We start from the raw sequence: 24,149 nt of genomic DNA on the forward strand, positions 1-24,149 counted from the left end.
TCAGAGCTTGTTACTGGAGAAGATCTGAGGTACCGTGGCGTTGTTCCACTCTAGCCATTCTCCGATCTCAGAACATGTTTGGTTAAAGGAAAACAGGGAATGAAAAGAGTCCCATTTAACATTGTGTCGCCAAACTTGTGTATTTGTAGGAAAATATAGACTAGAAGGTAGACCTGTAGCGTAGCCTTATCCAACTGTACTATACAACGCTGAAACTGAACAGTAGTTACTGTATCCCGTGTGTTACTAGTACATATTCCAAATATACATGTTGACACTAAACAGTAGCTACGTCCAGTTAGGATTTATATGTTTTGTTGTGAAGTAGCCTATAGATTTAGGCTGATTGTTGCTATGATAAAATAGTTATTTCATGTAGTGCCATCGGGCAATTCATTAAGCTTAATCTAGTAACTTTACAATTGTGTCAAATGACTGCTAATATCGTAAGAACTCAGTGATTTGTCACCATTGATTTAATCGCAGAGGGGTCGGAGTTAGTGGAGCGAGAGTGGGGGGGGGGTCATTACAGAAAATGTTTCCTTGACTGAAGTAGTCCCATTTTACGCCCCGCCATTACCGTCCGGAACATCTGCCAAAAGACTCATTGAATGGGAAGCAAACCTTTTTCAACGTTTAGCCTACCACGTGACTATCACATCTTCTATCTGGACTCCGCAAGCTGCCCTGGTAATTTTATCACAAACCCGAGGAGCTTGTGCAAACTGGTGCGCGTGAAAAAAGATAACTAACGCCGAAGATGGATGTTGTGCATTTTTCCATTGGTAGTATCTTGTCGATTGCTCTTCAAGCGCTGTTGTTGTCTTCTTCATATGGTTCGTTGGAGCCCTACGACCTTTTATACAACAATGCCGTCGAAGCATTTTACAGAAATGACTATAAAGATGTGGTGCGACACATGGAGGGTGCGCTCAGAAGCTACGCAGAAGTCCGCCAGACTAAAGTCCGATGTCGGCTGAGATGCCAGAACCAGCACCCGTTTGATTCCGCCTCCATGGACCTGCAGTTCTTTGACGTGGTTCTCCGAAGATCCTATTGTCAGAACGAGTGCATTGAAGAAAAAGTTGGAACACAGTCCATGCACAAAATCAGCGAGGATGTCATCCAGGATTTCCACAGGCGAATCCCGTACAACTATCTTCAGTTGGCTTATCAGAAGGTAAAAATGTTTTTTTGTAAATCTCACCAACAACTTTTGATGTAGTTATTTATTATATTAGTCATCTTTATTAGGCTACAGTGCATCATTCGGTGTCCTACACAGGCCACTGCAATAAGCTCTTGCGCAGCTGTATTCTCACCCAGCTGCTGCTGCTGAGCAACGTGACGCCGTTTCTACCCGGTGAGCTGTTGACTGTGTTACAGTGTTGTCCTTTCCGTAGCGACGGGAGAAAAGACACAATGTTACGCTCAAGTATATCTGATATAGCCTACTGTATCAGTTTTGTTGCAAATCATTTTGGGGACTTGAGTGAAACTTTGTCTTTCCCCATCCCTACTGTCTCCAATTACTAGCGTAAATATAACACAACGGGCTATAGTAGCACAGGTCCGACACTGAGAGGGTCATTTCCGTCAGTTATATGAAGCATCTTCACAAAACGTACTTTTTCTCTAAAGCTAGCACGACTTTCTCACACACGCATGCACATCCATAGTAGGCCTAAACACACCGCTGGTTATGGAATTGTGATAGCACCTCCCCCACTATGTCTCTCCCTGCATTCATTCATAACGTTTTCCAGACAATACCATTGAATCGAAACAGGTACACACATCGGTGAACTTGTTCTCCATCAGAGAATTTCACGGTTCCTTTTTTTATGGTGTGCTGGTGTCATGCCAACAGCTGGAAGCAGCCACAGAAGTGTGTGTATGTGTTTGCTTTGGCTGCCAGTTACTCCTCGATAACCAACCAGCCCATTACACAGACACTACTACACTGGTATCTGATTACTTATATTTGTATTTATTTAACTAGGCAAGTTGGTTAAGAACAAATTCTTATTTACAATGACACCTACCCTGGCCAGACTCCAACGACCCTGGGCCAATTGTTTGCTGCCCTATGGGACTCCCAATCATGGCCTGATGTGATACAGCCTGGATTACATGGTGGTGCCCCTCAAATCCAGATTTGACATTGGACTGTCTAAAAACACAAACATGCCTGCCTAACAACATTTCAAAAATAGTGAATTATTCCCATCTCTAAAGCACCAACAACATCAAATCTATTTGATCAAGATCTATATGAACTGTGAAGAAATCTCAAGTGCCCCGGTCACCGCTCACCTCTCCTCTTTAACACTAGAACCGCTAAAGCAGTCATTTTCACTGGTCATGATTTTATAGTTGTTATTACTCTGCCATTTAAAAAAAAAAGTCAAGCCCCCTTACTCCATTGACTTGTCCTATATAAGTCTACATAACACACTGTGCTTGTTAGAATCTTAATATCACAAACAGAACTGGAGTGGAGTTATAACCAGTTTTATGAGGGCACTTTTAATGTTTTTCCACCGTTGCTCCTCCTCCTGACAGTAGGGCCTGCTCCTTCTTCTGACAGTAGGGCCTGCTCCTTCTTCTGACAGTAGGGCCTGCTCCTTCTTCTGACAGTAGGGCCTGCTCCTTCTTCCGACAGTAGGGCCTGCTCCTTCTTCCGACAGTAGGGCCTGCTCCTTCTTCCGACAGTAGGGCCTGCTCCTTCTTCCGACAGTAGGGCCTGCTCCTTCTTCCGACAGTAGCGCCTGCTCCTTCTTCCGACAGTAGGGCCTGCTCCTTCTTCCGACAGTAGGGCCTGCTCCTTCTTCCGACAGTAGGGCCTGCTCCTTCTTCCGACAGTAGGGCCTGCTCCTTCTTCCGACAGTAGGGCCTGCTCCTTCTTCCGACAGTAGGGCCTGCTCCTTCTTCCGACAGTAGGGCCTGCTCCTTCTTCCGACAGTAGGGCCTGCTCCTTCTTCCGACAGTAGGGCCTGCTCCTTCTTCCGACAGTAGGGCCTGCTCCTTCTTCCGACAGTAGGGCCTGCTCCTTCTTCCGACAGTAGGGCCTGCTCCTTCTTCCGACAGTAGGGCCTGCTCCTTCTTCCGACAGTAGGGCCTGCTCCTTCTTCCGACAGTAGGGCCTGCTCCTTCTTCCGACAGTAGGGCCTGCTCCTTCTTCCGACAGTAGGGCCTGCTCCTTCTTCCGACAGTAGGGCCTGCTCCTTCTTCCGACAGTAGGGCCTGCTCCTTCTTCCGACAGTAGGGCCTGCTCCTTCTTCCGACAGTAGGGCCTGCTCCTTCTTCCGACAGTAGGGCCTGCTCCTTCTTCCGACAGTAGGGCCTGCTCCTTCTTCCGACAGTAGGGCCGGCTCCTTCTTCCGACAGTAGGGCCGGCTCCTTCTTCCGACAGTAGGGCCGGCTCCTTCTTCCGACAGTAGGGCCGGCTCCTTCTTCCGACAGTAGGGCCTGATTCCTTCTTCCGACAGTAGGGCCTGATTCCTTCTTCCGACAGTAGGGCCTGATTCCTTCTTCCGACAGTAGGGCCTGATTCCTTCTGACTGTTAAAAGTGCATCTGATAATCAACCTGATAATTGCCTCAACTGAACCTAAAGTATTCCAAAAACAAATTTCACACATATAACAGCAGATTAAATACATTAAGAAAAGTATGATGGGGTAGAATGGGCGAGTTAATGAAGCGAACAATGAATAATTGTGCAATCACCAATTGTGAATGAAGACCAGGTCTGGCCATTTATTATATTGGTCCATTCTAATCTTGAAGTGGTATGTACACGATATCAGTCTACTAAATAAAAGCAGTAGTCTATTCTGACCTACTTGGAGAAGGCCACACAGTGAGAGCGTGCGTAATGGTACATGCTGAACAGCTTTCAATATCTGGGAAAATATCCACATTGGGCAGCGGGTGAGCAAGTGTCTGAGAATGTGGTGGTGAGGCTTGTTGAACTTTAATGTCACCATGGACAATTTCTTCACTTCACTGTCAATGGCGAACAAGTTGCTTGCAAAGAAAACAAGTCTGGCCTAGCCCCATGAACAAATACAGGAGCTCCCTCCCTCTGCACCAAATAAGGCACCTGCACAGCCATGGTACAGCACAACAGTGCTGAAGAATGACAAGATGACAGGGACATGATAAAGAGAAAACCGGAGACGATTACGCACAACAAACCAAACAAAAGTGTGTTAAGTGAAAGTTACCAAAATTGTGTCAACTGTTAGGAAAAGGGATAATAGCTCAATTAAATTAAACTGTTAGTACGTGGCAGTCAGAATGACTGCTCATTAGCTTGAAGGGGGGGTGGGGAGTGGTCCCTCGAGACCCAGTGGTTCTAGTGTTTAGGTCTACACAGTGTACAAAACTTTAGGAACACCTTCCTAATATTGAGTTTCACCCCCTTTGCCCTCAGAAGAGCCTCAATTCATCTGGGCATGGACTTTACAAACTGTCAAAAGTGTTCCACAGGGATGCTGGTCCATGTTGACTCCAATGCTTCCCACAGTTGTGTAAAGTTGGCTGTATGTCCTTTGGGTGGTGGACCATTCTTGATACACACGGGAAACTGTTGAGCGTGAAAAACCCAGCAGTGTTGCCGTTCTTGACACTCAGTTCCTGGCACCTACTACCATACCCCGTTAGGCATTTAACTCTTCTGTCTTGCCCATTGAGCCTCTGAATGGCACACATACACAATCCACATCTCAATTGTCTCAAGACATTTAAAAAATCATCTCCTCATCTCCTCATCGTCTCCTCATCTACACTGATTTGAAGTGGATTTAACAAGTGATATCAACAAGGGATCATAGCATTCATGTGGTCAGTCTGTCATGGAAAGAGCAGGTGTTTCTCAGAAAGAGCACGTGTTTTGTCTACTCAGTGTATTATAGTAATCATCATCATAATAGGGGGCATGTTTAGGTCATGTACTGTAATTGCATGGCGTTGGCCCAGCCCTATAAATCTGTGCTCAAAGGGAAAACGTATTATGATATTTTTAAGTAGAATAATAGGCTCAAGGGCCTCCCTGGTGGCGCAGTGGTTAAGGGCGCTGTACTGCAGCACCAGCTGTGCCACCAGAGACTCTGGGTTTGCGCCCAGGCTCTGTCGTAACCGGCCGCGACCGGGAGGTCCGTGGGGCGACGCACAATTGGCCTAGTGTCTTCCGGGTTAGGGAGGGCTTGGCCGGTAGGGATATCATTGTCTCATCGCACACCAGCGACTCCTGTGGTGGGCCGAGCACAGTGCGCGCTAACCAAGGTTGCCAGGTGCACAGTGTTTCCTCCGACACATTGGTGCTGCTGGCTTCCGGGTTGGATGTGCGCTGTGTTAAGAAGCAGTGCGGCTTGGTTGGGTTGTGTATCGGAGGACGCATGACTTTCAACCTTCGTCTCTCCCGAGCCCGTACGGGAGTTGTAGCGATGAGACAAGATAGTAGCTACTAAAAAAACAATTGGATACCACAAAATTGGGGAGAAAACAGTGTAAAATAATTGTAGGCTCAAAACAAGGCGTTAACTAATGTCTCCATGGCTGTTTTCTAGATAGCCTCCTCCACATGTCTCCCAGCGTGTTGATGTCTTTATGAACTGGCTAAAATGTGACATATCACCTTGAGGTACAAAGGTAGATCTGAGGCATTCCTATTGGCTGGCCTAATACGACTTTATCGATAAGAGCAGGCTCTGTGAGTGTGTGTCGAGCTGGCTGCGCGTTCGCGGTGTTGTCGAGCCGGGGGCACATGGTGTGTGGGTGTTGTCGAGCCGGGGGCGTGTAGGTGTTGTCGAGCAGGGGGCGTGCGCGTTTTCGAGCCGGGGCCACGTTCGCGGTGTTGTCGAGCCGGGGGCGTGCGCGTTGGGGAGCCGGGGCCGCGTTCGCGGCGTTGTCGAGTCAGGGGTACGTGCACGCGGGTGTTTGTGAAAATATACAACATTCCTCCACTATTTAACATTCCAGCCTCGCACACTCACCACTGGACCCGCTCTCTGGCATAATGGCCCCTTTCGGACCTGGCAGCAGAGGGGCCCACAGACACCAACACAGACACGCCAACTGTTCTACTCTAGTCTGACTGGTGCGTGTCCCAATTCTCCAACCATTTAGCCAGGCAAATATTTTGTTTTCCAGTTGTTTGCTTTACTAAAAGGAGAGACATGCCAGGCTTGTGCAGGAGGTAAAGGGAGACTCTTGTTCTGCCCTAGGTAGCCCCCAGTAGTAGCTGGTGGTTGGCCAGAGCTGGCTCCACATCCTAAAGCCACAGCAGGATCAAAAGCCCTCAGCGGGCCCTGGACTCCCAGGACCTAGTCTCATCAGCTCCTAGGCTATATTGCTTATCTCCAACATCCTGGGGAGGGTGACCGGTAGGCCACTCTGAGGGATGTGTGAACTGTTGTGAACCAAAGATTCTAACCACATTCTGTCCATATAGGCCCTGTAGTTGCTGTATTGGGGGGGGTGTCTCTCTTTAGTGACTTGTTTCCCATGCCATGTTTTGAAGTTTTGTTTGTGGCTAGGAAAGTTATTGCTTTATTGTTCACCATTTATTGCCAATTAACCGCAACACATTTATAGAGACAAAGGAACGAAGGAAATGTAATCACTTTAACATCTGTATCTATTTGGGATTTGGCTAGGGTCAGAGGTTATTTACAGCTCTAAATAGGGCCAGATGGCCCAACTGTTTGATTTATAATTAATTCATGAAGTTATATGACACATGAGGACAGTCTGCCTTTGCAAATTCCATCTGGCCCACCATATGACACATTGGACTGCACGTTGCTATGTATCTCATTGTGGGTAAACTGATTTCCTATTGTCACTTTCTTTGGGAACCCCCCCCCCCACTAGGTCACCACACTGTCTGGATCCTGCTGTTCTTGAAGCCACAGTGTTCCACAGTGTTTACTTTGTCTTTTATTGTTGCATTGTCGAGAAGGAACCTGCCAGTAAGCATTTTGTTTGACGGTGTATCCCGTACATATGTGTAATAAAACCTGAAACCTCTCTCTCCGGAGTGCCACGTTTTTCACCAGTTTTCGCTCAAGGCTCTACACACATGAGCAATTCAGGTACTTGTTTCTCCACTGTGAATGATGGTTTGATTTCCACTCAGCAGGCTACCTGTTGTTGATCTGCTCCAACCCTCTCCTACATGGATCCCTGAGATGAAGACGTGGGCTGGACTTCTGTGGACCTGGGGGGGGTTGTGACCTTAACCAATTACTAGGACACATTTCCCACTACGCAACAGTGTAGTGATCTTTGTGGCATCTGTCTCCTTGAAAGCGTTGTGATCACACTGATCCAATTAGCCAACCAGCCAAGAAGAGAAGGAAAGGGAGTAGAACCCCAGCTAGGAGGGGATCCCCACACCAAGTGGATCCCCAGCTAGGAGGGATCCCCACACCAAGTGGATCCCCAGCTAGGAGGGATCCCCACACCAAGTGGATCCCCAGCTAGGAGGGATCCCCACATTGAATGGAAGCCCAGTTAGGAAGGTTGGAGTTGGAAGCTGGGGTTTTTCGAGTGGAAAAAATATCTCCCCCACATTTCTATTACACAATGTTCTAGAGCAGTATCTGGCATGGGGAGAGCAGATCCTGGTGTTGTCCTCTGTTGCTGATAATTGAAGAGGATTTAAGAGCTGAGAAGGAGGAAGGGGTCGAGGGACTGAATATTATTTACATCAAACAGAAATCCATCCTATAATGGCGGTGTCATGGTGACCCCAGGATAGAGAGAATTTGTCTCTGGAACCTGTTGATAAGGGATATTACTCACTGATGAAGGATAGGAGCTTAGACAGGGAAGATGCTTGGTGAAAGAGCCAGAGCACAACCTTTGTCTCCACATTCTTGTGTTGAGAGTCGGCTCCAGCCCACAGGTTAAGGACCAGGAGCGATGCAGGGTTTTTCCTATATGCATTTATTAGCGGTGGCCCACCGCACTTTTAAACGGATAATCATTGGATCGATGACTGGAAGTCTACGGGAACAGCTAGCATGTCATTGCTAGCTTTCCCCCGCTAGTAGCAGTGCACATTCATTTCTGCATGTGTGTCACTCCTGAATCCACCACTGATTGGTTGACTCTGAAGCGTGCCGTTACTAACTTACTGCACTGTGCCCACGGTGATCATGGCTGGCCCTAGACAGAGTGGCACTGGGCACGGCCAAAGACTGTCTGCATGACTGCCTCTGAGCGGATACCAGCACAGCAGGAATGTGGGAGCACTCTCCCTAATGAACTGTTCTGTGTTACAGCATCACACTAATGCTCTCTACCTCATTTAACAATCAGAAGGCTAGGGGAAAGGAGGGAAGACGCTGGGAAGCACTGCCTAGAAGACTGCAGTGTTTGCAACGGGAGATGAGGCTGCAGAGAGAGAGAAGAGAGAAACCTGGCCAGGAAGTGACATTCTCAACTGTGTTGACATATTTGTAAAGCCTGAATCAATCCACAGAGACAAGTTGGTTGTCCATGCACTCATTTCTGCATCCAGGAGCAGGGGTAGTGTATACAGGGTAGTGTACACTAAAGGCAGGACAGGTGCTTCTGCTGTTTGTTTGATATTGGTTCCAGCTCCTTGCTTTAGATCAACCTGGGAATTTGGCACAATGACACACAGTGCATAGAGGGGGCGCTGTAGAGGGGGCGCTGTAGAGGGGGCGCTGTAGAGGGGGCGCTGTAGAGGGGGCGCTGTAGAGGGGGCGCTGTAGAGGGGGCGCTGTAGAGGGGGCGCTGTAGAGGGAGAGGTGTAGAGGGAGAGGTGTAGAGGGAGAGGTGTAGAGGGAGAGGTGTAGAGGGAGAGGTGTAGAGGGAGAGGTGTAGAGGGAGAGGTGTAGAGGGAGAGGTGTAGAGGGAGAGGTGTAGAGGGAGAGCGCTGGGTTAGGGTTGGGGAGGATTGAGATGATGAGGGGAAAGACTAACTGTGGTGGATTCTTCCTGGGTGTGTCTCACTGTCCAGTCTGTCACAGTGGGGAGAAATTAGAAGGAGGTTGTGTACACTGGGTAGTGTACACTAATGGCAGGACAGAGTTAGTCACCACCAGTTTGGGGTTTTGACTAAGATGACATTGACTGATATTGTGTTCCTATGTTCTTGATTTAAGAAAGAGTCCGTTTTAGCATTGACTAAGCCCTTGTCTGAGAAGTTTCCACATGGAAAGGGACTTTCTCAGAGTTTGCTGAGGGATCTTACATCAGTCTATACTGTAGCTAATTCTGCCTGGCCATGTGCTATAAATTCAGCTAGGTTCTCATGTTGCTTCTCTCCCCTGCGCAGTATTTCCTGGAAGTTCTGGAGAGCTGATGTGTTTAGGGTGGGCGCTATCGAGGTCATGGGGGCAGGAAGTACACTCTATTTTTAAATATTTGGAGGAAAAGGACTTTGAAATTGTCCTCGTCTTTTTATTTTTTCAAAAATCTAGATGTTATCTTCTGTGAAGCCTGGACCATTGCTTAATTGTACATCTGAGGAGATTAGTCTAGCTAGCTTGTACTCTGTGTGCTGCACATTCATGCGATGAATTGAACTCTGTTCTAGTGAATTGAGATCAACTCAGGGAGGACGACTACCCCCTAACATTGAAGCCACGAAGTTCAAGGCAAACGGTGGTACTGCAGGCATTGTTTGCAAAAAACAGGATCTTCCATCATAGTGAATTGCCATTTTCCAATCTTAGTGTTTAATAAAAAAAATTAAAAACAATCATGGTACCAATAATTACTTCTGTTACACCAGTTGTATCTCCTATAACTGATTATTTTAAAATCACACACAGAAGTTATAAGGATCATTCAGTTGCTAATAAAACATTTTTAAGAAGGTTTATTGTAATAAGAATGTTCTTATTTACAATGACGGCCTACCACGGCCAAACCCGGGCCCATTGTGCACCACCCTATGGGACTCCCAATCACGGCCAGATGTGATGCAGCCTGGATTCAAACCAGGGACTGCAGTGACACCTCTTACACTGAGATGCAGTGACACCTCTTACACTGAGATGCAGTGACTTAGATTACTGCGTCACTCAATGGCAACCTGCAGTACCCTGTAGGCCTTTATTAAGTTGAGATACTCAATGAGAGGGGGCAGCACTGAGTTAGCCTGCAACGTCACTTCCTGGAGTAGCTCACTCTACATGTTATGTCTACATAAATTTCCCACACAAGACGCCATCTTTACCGACTTCCTTGGCTTGAAAGGAATGAATTGTGTCACATGATTGATGGCTTTGTCCATTCATGTGTACAGTCATTGGTTAAACTTGACTGTTGTCCTCTGTAGAAACAGAGAACTGAGGAGCTTTGGTATGTGGCTGGGATAGTATAGCAGTGGCCTGGTCCTCAAGATGTCAGAGCAGATCCATATGTCTCTGATTACCCACTGGGATTCAATCAACACAACCACACTGCAGGAGCTGATCTGGGGCCTGTGTTGTGCAAGCCATGTCCAATCAGACAGTAGGACAAATGTAGTAGCGATGTTGGATGACATCTACTTTCTGATGCATGAGTCCAATGTGGCAGCTATGTTAGTATTGTTTAAGGCCTTTTGAAATGGCAGGCTGGAGGCATGTTGCATGTCTCCTTCAATGTCTCGTGATGAATAGGGTTGAACAATTCAGGTAACTTCCCTTTCCAGGAATCCTGTTTTAAATTCCGGATATCTTGCTAATATTCTAATGGGTATTTCTGGAAAAGCTGGGGATTTTGGAAAAGTTACCAGAGTTTTACAACCCTAGTGCTGAGAAGACTTAAACAGTTAATGCGTCTTCAAGTTTCTATATGATGTGAAAAACATGTGAGTCAGAGGTGCAGTCGCTCTCAGCTCTCACTCGTCAATCCCGAGGCTATGAGGTTGTTTCCTGTGAAATTCAATTAGAGGTGTTCATTGTTTACCCACGGTCTCTATGCTGTCATCAACTCTAGACCCGAGTTTCAGAGAGGTTGTATAACAAACACATGTGTTTATATGACTATGTGTGTCTGTGTGGTGTGTGAGAGATGGGGAAAGAGAGCGGGGAGATGGAGTACAAACTAAAGGCCAATCTGTTTTGAAAAGCTGGGCTGGACTCTTGCTATGGAGCTCTTTATAACACACCATGAAAAGACAACCTTAATCTCCACGGCTTAGAATTTGTCCAAATGTCCATCCTTCTTGTCAGACCACTGCCAGACGTCCATCCTTCTTGTCAGACCACTGCCAAATGTGCAACGTAGTGATGCACCGATATTACAATATTTTCCTTGACCAACAAAAACGATACCGATAACTGATATTTAACATTTTAGCGGCCTTATAAGAATTCTAGTACAGTTAAATGAACTTCAGGATTGGTGGGTCCCCTGCGGGATGGTTGAGCTAATGCGATTAGCATGAGGTTGTAAGTAACAATAACATTTTCCGGGACATAGACATTTCTGATATTGGCAGAAAGCTTAAATTCTTGTTAATCTAACTGCACTGTCCAATTTACAGTAGCTATTACAGTGAAATAATACCATGCTATTGTTTGAGGAGAGTGCACAGTTTTGAACATAAAGTTATTTATAAACAAAGGCACATTTGAGCAGTCTTGATACAAAATTTTGAATAAATGCAATGGTTCATTGGATCAGACTAAAACTTTGCACATACACTGCTGCCATGTAGTGGCCAATATCTAAATTGCATCTGGGCTGGAATAATACATTATGGCCTTTCTCTTACATTTCAAATATGGTACAAAAACAATACAAAAAAGGTAGTTTTTTCCTTTGTATCATCTTTTACCAGATCTAATGTGTTATCCTCCTACATTCCTTTCACATTTCCACAAACTTCAAAGTGTTTCCTTTCAAATGTTATCAAGAATATGCATATCCTTGCTTCAGGTCCTGAGCTACAGGCCGTAAGATTTGGGTTTGTCATTTTAGGTGACATTTTAAAAAGGTTACACACCACACTGAACAAAAAGTGATTTTTTGGGGGCATTTACGTATGTCTCCATTACCAGTAAAACATCGTCAAAACCTATTTATTTCACTTACTTGCTGTGCTGTTTTGTTTATTTGTTCATTTGTTCCATTCTCAACCAGGATTTCTATGAAATGCTGTTTGGGTCTTTGTGTGTCAAAAAAAGATACACAATTTGACGTGTCAAATAAGCTTGTTGACCAACAAGGACCTGAATATGACTGCACATCACATAATAATTTAACACGGCCATAATTTTTTAAACCTAGTTATTACACATTGATTACACTATCACTCGTATTTAATATGTCACAACGATTAATCGATATGTATGCTATGATGCTGGTAAAGTTGTCTCACACACCTACAGTGCTGGTCATAAAAACAGCTAGCTAACTCATGGATGCAAATGATGTCCTTCCCCCAAAAACATAGCAAAACGACATCTGTTTCAGTAGCTATATAGTTACCTAGCTAATTATATAGCTAGGTGTCATCATCTAAAATAACCCGAATTTATAAGACCGGTCTTATTTGATTAATGGTGGTCGTACCCGTCTGTGAAGCTAGCCACAATAAGGATTAGCCACAATAGTGGACTTTGTGGTTAGCCTTCAAAATAAAAAATATGTCATTGACAGTGAAACAAATTAATTCAAAATAGTAGAATTATGCCATAATTGAATAGATGATGCTAAACGAGGTTGGAATGTTATTTTATAAAATGACAATTTGTTAATTTGACAATCTGTTGAAATCACACTGTATTCGACTTTAGAATTGGATTGGGGGCATACTCATTACACTGTACAGCCTTACCTGTGGATCAATGACATGGGGTATCAGTCTACTCAGTGACACCCAGAGAACATTCGCGTCTTAGCTCTTATTGCGGGACTCTGAAACAACTGAATTGAGCCACATTTATTGTCAAACTATGTGTATTGAACATTATTCCTGAGGAAAAACAATACTGTGTGGATGTTTTGGAGAAAATAGAAAAAATATTTGGGGTATTGAGTAGCCTGATACCCCATTTCATTGATCCCCAGTCCTTAGGCAAAGCTGTACAGTGCAATATGAATGTCAACACACAATAGGCTGACTGGGGAGGTGATTTCACACAGTCACAGTCCTGCGATAAGAGCTACAACGCTAATATTTGCGTAAACTCTTCACAGTTGTGTTCTGTGGGTGTCACCGAGTAGACTGATACCCCATTTCATTGCTTCACATGCCAACCTTGTTTAACATTATCTCTGCTAAATATGGCATGATTCCACCAATTTTAACCTTCTGCATCACTTTCAAATAGGTACTTTTATTTTGAAGGTCAACCACAAATTCCACTGTTGTGCCTAATCCTTATTGTGGCTGGCTTCACAACACATAACCCAGTCCGGTCGAGTGTCATTAGCCAGATGAAACTAGCTGGCTGATTATAACGTTAGCTTTGGGCAACAGGGTTAAGTAGCTGGTTAGCTATTTATTTTCATGAACTGAAGTTAAATTTCAATAGGCAAGTGGCTACCTAGCTAATAGTTACTCACAAAGATTCCTAAATCATTGCTAAGAATAATGAAAATGACTGCAGTTTCTACTAGTCATTGTTTTCAGGCAGGTTGTATTGGTGCTAGCTAGGTACCAAGCTAAAGCTAGCTAGCTGCCCCAGCAGTGGCGTCGATCAAATAATGCTTTATTACCAACGCGGTATTGTAAACACATTGTTCATGGCCGGTGTTTGCTTTGACAGTGCTACTGATAGTAGTGGTGGCACTTGGCTTGCACATGCAAATTCAGAACACTCTATGATAGAAAATAGTTCCATAGTCTGTATGTCGTGATGCTGTTGCTTTAGTGCAACATCTGAAAAATAGTGCACTTTGGTAGTGTGTACCGGTGCTCGACCAGTTGGCGACAGCCAACATCGCCCACAACAGAGAACGGTTGATTGTCAAGGGCAATGAATTCCATTATGTCGCCTTTGATTTGTCTCGCTGAAATTTTCTTACTCTTTCAAATGACTGCTCGAATGGTTGACTTCTCAATCCACACAGCAGACATTGTGGGCTAGGTTAGGAGTGCTGTGTTGCATGTGTAGTGCAAAACTACGTCATATAGGTGTGCACGTCAGCTTTAACATCGTTTTTTCAGGAATACAGGAATACAGCAAGTTCATGCTGGCTTCCCCATTGATTGTTATTGCACCATTGTCTTAGATGTTTGGTTATTGAAGCTGCACTAAGTTTATTTGAGACACGTTTTACGAAAAGTGTCTCACTGTCTTCACTCTTTCCCCAGACAGCCCTGCTGAAAAGTCCAACATGTGGCAGGTGCGCAACTCTTGACTTCCACTAGGTTATTATGACAAAACGTAGTGCTGAGGGAGAGTGTGTGTATGTTGGCATCGTCTACCACTTAGGCCAGATGTCCTCGCAGAACCTTCACTGTACATCCCATGGCTTCCCCAAAACTCTGGGTTATGTATGTCACGACCCTCACGGAAAGACTCTATAGAGTTATTTCACAAGAAGATGTTCCGCTGGCTTACACAGCACCCCAAGCAGATTAGCTTGGTTGATGGATGGGATGTGGAGAGAGTTTGAGAAGGGGATGCCTGGGATCTGGCAAGTCCTGATGACCATAGCAGTCTGTTTGGGGTCATGCCTTTTGGATAACAAAGCCTTTGTCTTGTGAAATAAACCTGAGTAATAGCACTAGGGAGAGAGTAATCGGGTTTATGAGAATTGAGCATTCTTGGTTGGGATTCAATCAAATGCAGTTGGCTGACTGCTTCCTGCCAAGGTCATAACCCTGTGAATATCCCACATGGGGTGTTGGGTTAGAGAGGTAGCTATTGCTTGTCTTAACCTCCCCTGACCAATATGGAAGAAAACCTCCAGTGAGTGTGACGGCTTAGAGATCAGTGTTAGGCTGATCCCCTGACTTGGGCCACACATGGTCCCTGTTTGTACAGGGCTTGTTTTTGTTGTCTTAGCTATATAAAAAGACACTCCACAAGCTTAACCCCCAGTTCAACCTATCGATGTTTCCCTTATGTCAGAGTCCTGTCTTGTTAAGTGAAGTTTTACATGTGTTCTCTGGAAGTATTCGGAATGGAATATATCTTCGCTGGTAGTGAGTCTCAGGACTAGCTAGCTCTCCCTGGTGGAGTCTTGCTGTGGAGATTCCTCGTTAGAATGACTTAGTTCCTGGCGAGAACAGACCAGTCCAGCACTGATGACAGACAGCTGGTGCCCCTGTCTGCAGTGAGGAGATGAGGACGGTTTGAAAAGCAGTATAGAAAGAAGCCAAGTAACCGGCTAGCCACTGAGATCCGCTAAAGCAAGTTACAGAACAAGGGAGTAGATTGTGTTGTGTGCATTTGAAGAGAATGAGCAGGTCTATTTGCAATCGGTCTTCATGATCGAGACCTTGCCAAATGGATGCTGTGATGTGTACACAACTAGAACAAACTCTGCTTTCGTCTGCCCAGGAAAGCAGGCAGCACTAGCTGTGCTCTCTGCATTTAGTACTGAAGGCTTACTTGGAGAAGGAGGGATAATGAGGAAGGATTCACTCTCACTTTAAACTTCTGCCATTGAAACAGAGTAAAACATGCTTAAAATTCTTAGACAAGTATTAGCTCAAGTAGTCTGCTATCGATAAACATGTGTGCAGAGTTTTATTTTACAACTGTTTTTACAACGCCCGCCTGCGCTTGACTTTTATTAGGTCCTGTCAGCTTTATTTTCCAGGCTATTAACTTGTCATGAGGGTGCTAGTTTCAAAGTCAGACTTGCTGTGTAACATGGTTGGGTAAGCCCTCCTCGTGTTCATTTTCAAAGTCAGACTTGCTGTGTAACATGGTCGGGTAAGCCCTCCTCGTTCATTTTCAAAGTCAGACTTGCTGTGTAACATGGTCGGGTAAGCCCTCCTCGTTCATTTTCAAAGTCAGACTTGCTGTGTAACATGGTCGGGTAAGCCCTCCTCGTGTTCATTTTCACAGTATGTCGAGGCTTTGTCTCCAGCCATGATTTTGAGGGAAAATGACTGCATTGCCAAAACGACATCCACATGCGCTTAATAAGAGGCAAGGCATACGTTTTCCTGGATGCCTACACACTATGGTGACCATAAAACTCTAGAAAGTAGAGGATGGGAGAGTAAACGAAAGAGATCCCTCGCGGTGAAATCGCAAACATCGTGACAAACCCCCCCTTAAGACCCCATGCAGAATAGATTGGAGTGAAGGAAGAGAGAGTTCTAGAAACTGTCTGCTTGTAGTCTCATGGACGTTAATGCTATCAAATAGCTGTATCTGACCACGCATCCCTTAGGAAGATGTTTATTGGGTGGAATGTTTACATTTGTGTTTTGTCTCTGAAGCAGCTTTGTTTTGTCAGGCTCCAATCTAACACAGAATTGGGCTTCATTGTAGCTATGCCTTGAGTATAGAGCTTTTTGAGGCTCTCAAGGCCACAGAGAGAGGGGGTTAGGGTAATTTTAGACCATGATTGTCCTCGATTTTTCTTCATTGGGAACATATTGTTTAGAGTTCTCTCAGCTGTTTTTCTGGGGGCTCACATAGTTATAGCATGTCCCCATCTGAACAGACTTGTCAGATGTGTGTACACAGAGCTGCTCCCCCTAATTCTCAGGCTTTCCCATCCCAATTAGCCTGGTAAATATAGATGTTTGGTGATCTACACAACTCCTGTCTGTGTACACGGTGGCGTCAGAGAGATCTATTTTGCGTATTGAATGAGATGAGAAAATGGATTCAAAGTGATTATATGCTGTAGGCCTGTTATGAGAACACAATTATTAGTTCAGCACATCACAGCTTGTATACACTGAATGTACAAAATATTAATAACACCTTCCTAATATTGAGTTGCACCTCATTTTGCCCTCAGAACAGCCTCAATTTGTCAGGTCATGGTCTCTACAAGGTGTTGAAAGCTTTTCACAGGGATGCTGGCCCATGTTGACTCCAATGTTTTCCACAGTTGTGTAAAGTTGGCTGGGTGTCCTTTGGGTGGTGGACCATTCTTGATACACATTGGAAACTGTTGAATGTTTAAAAAAAAAAACAGCAGCGATGCAGTTCTTGACACACTCAAACCGTTTATCTTTTTCTTAGCCATGCCGAAGCAACTACTCTCATTTGCATATTGAACATGTTGCCAATGGCATGTCAGAATATGACTAATTGGGCTAAGTATGTATCTATCTAATGAAGAAGCCCCACATGAGATCAAATGCTTGGCAAGACAGTTTACAGTCTAGGAGAAATTAAATCAAGAAAACAATGCCTCTTTTCTTTGTTCTTGTACAGTGGGCTTCAGCTCAATTGCCATATCAGATATCTCCATCTCAATCTCTCCTAGCATTTCATCAGAACATCCGGAAAACAATCATCTGGGCAGTTCTCTCAATTCTCCTGCCATCTTTCAACTTGAAAATGACTCTCAAGAGCTTTCTCAGATATTTTCTAAAGTGTTCTCCGGGTTAGAGCAGAAGATTAAGGGTGAAGCAGCATTTTCCAGGATGTGGGGACCTCGCTGGTTCAGTGGAATCATTTCTGGGGAACTACAGTTTCATAAAAAGCTGACATCTTAGACATTTGATGGGGCTCATAGTTTCAGAGGCTGGCTTTGATGTTGGTTTACTAGTTAACCCTAAACTCTTGTAAAGTTAAGCCCAACATATTCTCTCTTAATGATCTAAATAAGGGTATGCACGATAGTTATGTGGTTTCAGTTAATTATAGGTGCTTATTCCTAAATACTTTTCACATGTTTACTCCATATGCTTATGCAAGAGAGAGAGACACTGGGATCATGGTGGCCTACTGTACACATGTTAATATTCATTACTTAAATAAATTGTAAGGCAGACCTACATTGTATAACTGAGTTAAGTCAGTTTGAGTAATTTTGGTCCTCACTATTCATGCAATAGGAATTTCTGAAGGGAACCCTCAAACCAAACCATTCCATGCTTTGCGTGATGATGCAGATTTCTGGAATGGCTTTCTGCTTGTTTATTTTCACATCTCCCCTGAGTGAATAAATACTTCTACACAGTAGGACACAGTCACGTTCTACACAGTAGGACGCAGTCACGATTAACCTTTGAGGCTGGTTGCTAAGCATCGGTGAAACAAACAAAAGGACCAATGAGAGGTCTGGTTCTCTGTGGGGACTGCAAGCATCTCTTCATCAGGGTGGAATGTCTTTTTATGGGGCTGAGCTGATGGTGAGCCTCACTTCACTGCTCACTTTGTGGCCTCTAGCAGATGGCTAACTCCTGATGCATACCGGACAGACCAGCTATGACATTCATGAAAAAATTAGGTCCATTTCCCAAGACGGTCTCCTACAGACTAATTCAGTCTGAATCAGAAGAGACGTACAATATGCCATTGTTCCACCATGGTATTTGGACCGTGGTTGGACAGATTGTTGGATATTAAACAACCAGCCTTTTATAGCTTTTTAGGGAGAAATTAACTCTGTAATGTAGGTTATTACCGTCTATGAAAGCGTCCATTGTTGCTTTTCATTTACAGTACATGCTCACCTGTTGTGTCAATATTAGTTTCATTCTAAATTTGATTTGTGCAAAATAATCACATTTTTTGTTTTCAAAAGCATGCGACTATTGAATTTCAGACAATTTAATTGTCGTGGTGGGGAAATTATCACTTATAAAGTATGTCATAACAGTGCTGCCCGGAGTTGGAGGCAGAGGAGGCCCCATAGTTCCCAGAGTGGTGGAGCAAAACGATTCCCTGGGCCCCAGCGATGCAGAACTCCCAAACCAAACAAGCTAAATGTGGTTTTATGTTCTTTTTGAGGAATACAACACTGAGTCTTGCGCGAAAGCACCTGTTGTTCCGGAACACTGCGTGATCTTGCCCTCCGTGGCTGACGTGAGAAACTTTTAAGCAGTTTAACACTCGCATGGCCGCCGGGCCAGATGGACGGCAGGTAGCCTAGTGGTTAGAGTGTTGGACTAGTAACAGAAAGGTTGCTAGATCGAATCACCGAGCTGACAAGGTAAAAATCTTTGTTCTGCCCCTCAACAAGGCAGTTAACCCGCTGTTCCTAGGCCGTCATTGTAAATAAGAATTTGTTCTTAATCTTAACTGACTTGCTTAGTTAAATAAATGTCAAATTTAATGAAATCACCAAGCTGGGGATCCTGGGACTTACCACCTCCCTCTGTAACTGGATCCTGGACTTCCTGACGGGACAGTCCCAGGTGATGGGGGTAGACAACAACACCTCCGCCATGCTGACCCTCAGTACGGGGGCACCTCAAGCGTGTGTGCTTAGTCCCCTCCTGTGCTCCCTGTTCACGACTGCGTGGCTGCGAACAACTCCAACTCCAACATGAAGTTGGCTGACGACACGGCGGTGGTAGGCTTTTATCACCGACGCCGATGAGACGGCCTACAGGGAGAAGGTCAGAGACTTGGCAGTGTTGCCATGACAATGACCTCTCCCTCATTGTCAGGAGTTGATTGTGGACTAGAGGAGAAAGAGGGGAGAGCACACCCCCATCCACATCGATGGGGCTGTAGTGGCAGCATCACCACTTGGTATGTTAAATCTACCACCCTCTTCCACAAAGTGCTACAGAGGGTGGTGCGGAGAGACCAGTACATAACTGCTCCCTGCCATACAGGACCTCTATATCAGGCGGTGTCAGAGGAAGGGCTGAAAAATTGCCTAAGGCTCCAGCCACCCAAGCCATAGGCTGTTCAATCTGCTACCTTCGGCAAACCGTACCTGAGCATCGGCTCTCGGACCAACAGGCTCCGAGAGAGCTTCTATCCTCAAACCATGAGACTAATAAATAGCCATAAGACTTGCTAGATAGTGAAGGGGACTATCTGCACTAACCCACAAAACTATGCACTATATACAGTACACACTCACACTTTTATACTTATCATATACTGCTGGCTGTTACATTCTTCATTTTACTCTTATTATTATCTATCCTGATGCCTAGTCACTTTACCCTGGTTTCATTTATTTATTCAACTAGGCAAGTCAGTTAAGAACAAATTCTTATTTACAATGATGGCCTACCCCGGCTAAAACTGGACCATTTGTGCACTACCCTATGGGACTCCCGATCTCAGCCAGATGGGATGCAGCCTGGGTTCGAACCAGGGACTACAGTGACGCCTCTTGCACTGAGAGGCAGTGCCTTAGACCGCTGCGCCACTCGGGAGCCCTTCATGTACATAAATACCTCACATCTGGTACTGTATATATAGTATCAGTCAAAAGTTTGTACACCTACTCATTCCAGGGTTTTTCTTTATTTTTTATTATTTTCTACATTGCAGAAAAGTAGTGAAGATATCAAAACCTATGAAATAACACATGGAATTATGTAGTAACAATTATGAAATAACAAATCAAAATATATTTGAGATTCTTCAGTAGCTACACTTTGCATTGATGACAGCTTTGCACACTTGGCATTCTCTAAACCAGCTTCATGAGGTAGTCACCTGGAATGCTTTTTAATTAACAGCTGTGCCTTGTTAATTTGTGGAATTTATTTCCTTAATGTGTTTGAGACAATCATTTGTGCTGTGACAAGGTAGGGGTGGTTTACAGAATATAGCCCTATTTGCTAAAAGACAAGTCCATATTATGGCAAGAACAGCTCAAATAAGCAAAGAGAAACATCAGTCCATCATTGCTATCAACTTTTAAGACATGAAGGTCAGTCAATCTGGACATTTTCAAGAACTTTGAAAGTTTTTTTCAAGTGCAGCTACAAAACCATCAAGCGCTATGATGAAACTGGCTCTCATGAGGACCACCACAGGAAAGGAAGACCCAGAGTTACCTCTGCTGCAGAGGATAAGTTCATTAGAGTTACCAGCCCCAGAAACTGCAGCCCAAACAAATGCTTCACAAAGTTCAAGTAACAGACACACCTCAACATCAACTGTTCAGAGACTGCGTGAATCAGGCCACCATGGTCGAATTGCTGCAAAGAAACCACTACTAAAGGACACCGATAATAATAAGAGACTTGCTTGGGCCAAGAAACACGAGCAATGGACATTAGACTGGTGGAAATCTGTCCTTTTGTCTGATGAGTCCAAATTTGAGATTTTTGGTTCCAACTGCCGTGTCTTTGTGAGTTGCAGAGTAGGTGAATGAATGATCTCTGCATGTGTGGTTCCCACTGTGAAGCATGGAGGAGGAGGTGTGGGGGTGCTTTGCTGGTGACGCTGTCAGTGATTTATTTAGAATTCAAGGCACACTTAACCAGCATGTCTACCACAGCATTCTGCAGGGATACGCCATCCCATCTGGTTTGGGTTTAGTGGGACTATTATTTGTTTTTCAACAGGACAATGACCCAACACACCTCCAGGCTGTGTAAGGAATATTTGACCAAGAAGGAGAGTGATGGAGTGCTGCATCAGATGACCTGGCCTCCACAATCCCCGAACTCAACCCAATTGAGATGGTTTGGGATGAGTTGGACCCGAGAGTGAAGGAAAAGGAGCCAACAGGTACTCAGCATATGTGGGAACTCCTTCAAGATTATTTAAAAAGCATTCCAGGTGAATCCAGTTAAGAGAATGCCAAGAGTGTGCAAAGCTGTCATCAAGGCAAAGGGTGGCTACTTTTAAATAATCTCAAATATAAAGTATATTTTGATTTGTTTAACACTTTTTGGGGGGTTACAACCTGATTCCCTGGTTATTTCATGCGTTATTTTATTGTCTTGATGTTTTCACTATTATTTTACAATGTAGAAAATAGTAAAAATAAAGAAACTCTAGTAGGTGTGTCCAAACTGACTGGTACTGTAGCTCCATTCTTGTGTATTTTATTCCTCTCATGTTTATAATTAGTAGATTCTGCATCGTTGGGAAGCATTTCACGGTCTACACCCGTTGTATTCAGTGCATGTGACTAATAAATAATTTGATTTGACAGTGATTAATCCATTGTTTTAAAAGGTTTTCTGTGGGCTATGATGGGAACAGTTTTTCTAATCAGGTCACATGTTGTTTTTTAACTCCTTGGAAAAACTCCTGACCCTGGTGAGGATGTAAACCCTATCAAACTGTAGCAACCTTGTGCTTGTTCATACGAATGAATGAATGTTCCCTATAGGAATGGCTGAAAGAACCAGAGGTATTCAGTGTTTTAGGACGTCACACACTGGCACGCCCTATTGTGTTGATTGATTAATTGCGGTTAATCATTTAGAATTTTAAAGGTCTAGCCAGACCACGTTTAAATATCCAACCAAATTTGATCACGTTCACATGTTCTGCTAACACAAACAAATGTACTATAAATACATAACGTTATCACTCTGGCCAGATTGACAGGGCGCATAGGCTGTATGCAGCTGCTGCTGTTAGTAGCCTACAGTTGATCAGACTGAAAAAATTTATTTTTTTCTTCTGATAGGCATACATAAATAAATCATATTTGGGTGTAGCGTAGGCTGTTGCAACATTTATGTCAAGAGTTTTGGCTTGTCTGTCGGGAGTAATGTGTTGTCACAGTTTGCTGAATAAATACCGGAGTAGTGGAAGCGCACTTGAGCATGTGTTGTGCCCGTGATTTCTGTTAATCTGATTGGACAAGGCGCGCACAGAACCTGCAGCACTCCAATGTGAAGGACATATAAATTGTGCTGGAGTGGACAAATCAAGAGGCAAATCAGTCTAAAAAAAACGATACCTCTTTTAACGCTTTTGTGTCTGTAATTTAAAAAAAAAAGCTATATCAAAAGTGGTGAGGAACTGCTCGGGCAAATCCAAGCTCACCACACGCTTTCCAGTGGCTCTGCCTGGAGGAACATCTCTCCGTCCTCCCTGAGCTCACTAAAAAGGCAGTGTGGTCCTTGCATTAACTGCTCTCTCCCAGCCAACAGTAACCCCAGCTTCTTTTCCTCTCACTCGCCGAGCGTGATGTGGTCTGTCGAAATGTGCAGGCGTGTGATAGGCTCCCCGTTCTACAGTATGTTTTCCATGAGCTGTGTCCCAGCCTCTACAGCAGAGGCTGGTCATGACGCCAGGCCACTGCGGTGGTTTTCTACCCCGTCAGGCTGCAGGGAGGCCGTGTGGTGGGAAGCATAGTGAAAAGCCTCTAACGGGAAGGCCAGGGCACTAGGCAATGTCACACTTGGTATCATGTGACCTCAAAGACTGAATCGTTCTGGAATAGGACAGGATGGGACTGTAAAAGTAAATGAATTATATGGGAGTCTTTTGTACTCTGACTGTGCAACTGAATTTGCAGAGGTTCTGTTGCACTATCGATCCAGCCGTTACGTAACTAGCGTATTTGCTAGTCTACACTAGGACTACACCAAAGGTTAGCAGGGATTATGTGAGTGAGGAATTTGATGCTTGAGGGCTTTAGGGAGAAGTGTTGAGAAAATAATTTATGGCCTGAATGGCTGATTTCAATCAGGGCCCCGCGTCCATTGGGAATGCTGTTATGGATGGTAATAGCTGTCACCTTCGGTTCACCCTCTTTCCCCAGTGCCCTCAGACTTACTGTGACTCATTAGGTCTTGGACAAGGTTTCTAAACCAGTACCACCCTCTGGCTAGACTTTCTGGATAAAGGGGGAGTTTTTTTTTGTTAATGACCAAGAACACCCCCCTCGAGTACAAGAAGGAAAAAGCAGCGTCACATCTCTGTGGGAAAGCTGTGTATGTCTAAGACATCTGTGATATTGTACCCTGTTAGCTGCGTGGGGTGACTTTCACTCACCATCACCTGGTTGACATTAGAAAGGAAGATAAATGTTTGAAGGGTTTAGAGATGTCTTCAGCCTGGCTTTCTTTTGTCAGCCCCACAACTAACAGCTGCCGCGGCTCTGTGTGGAAAACTCACATAGAAAACAAAACAGACATCTCTGTCCCAGGACAGAGGACAGGTATTATGGAAGGGTGTAACTATAGCTTACTACTACTACATGGCTGTGTGGAGTACCTGGCGAGAGTTGAGCATGCAGACAAGTAGGTCACTTACCTGTCAACCCCGTCCCTGTATAATTAAGCATGCTCTTTGGGAATGACCTCCCTTTTTGAAAGATCTTACACTATGTTTAGACATTAACTCCGGTTGCTCC

At 44.5% G+C, this 24,149-nt stretch overlaps 1 protein-coding gene across 1 annotated transcript in view; it reads left to right on the top strand.

Annotated features, from left to right (window-relative positions):
- Positions 1-529: 529 nt before the first annotated feature.
- The window catches only part of LOC112253254 (prolyl 3-hydroxylase 2), a 102,316-nt gene continuing 78,696 nt past the window's right edge, over positions 530-24,149 (top strand). Inside the window, exon 1 of the mRNA XM_042322965.1 lies at positions 530-1,180. Coding sequence (XP_042178899.1) covers positions 761-1,180 — 420 coding nt within the window. The 5' untranslated portion in view covers positions 530-760. The remainder of the gene's footprint in view (positions 1,181-24,149) is intronic.

This window comes from Oncorhynchus tshawytscha, linkage group LG06 (assembly GCF_018296145.1).
Source record: "Oncorhynchus tshawytscha isolate Ot180627B linkage group LG06, Otsh_v2.0, whole genome shotgun sequence".
NCBI lineage: Eukaryota > Metazoa > Chordata > Actinopteri > Salmoniformes > Salmonidae > Oncorhynchus > Oncorhynchus tshawytscha.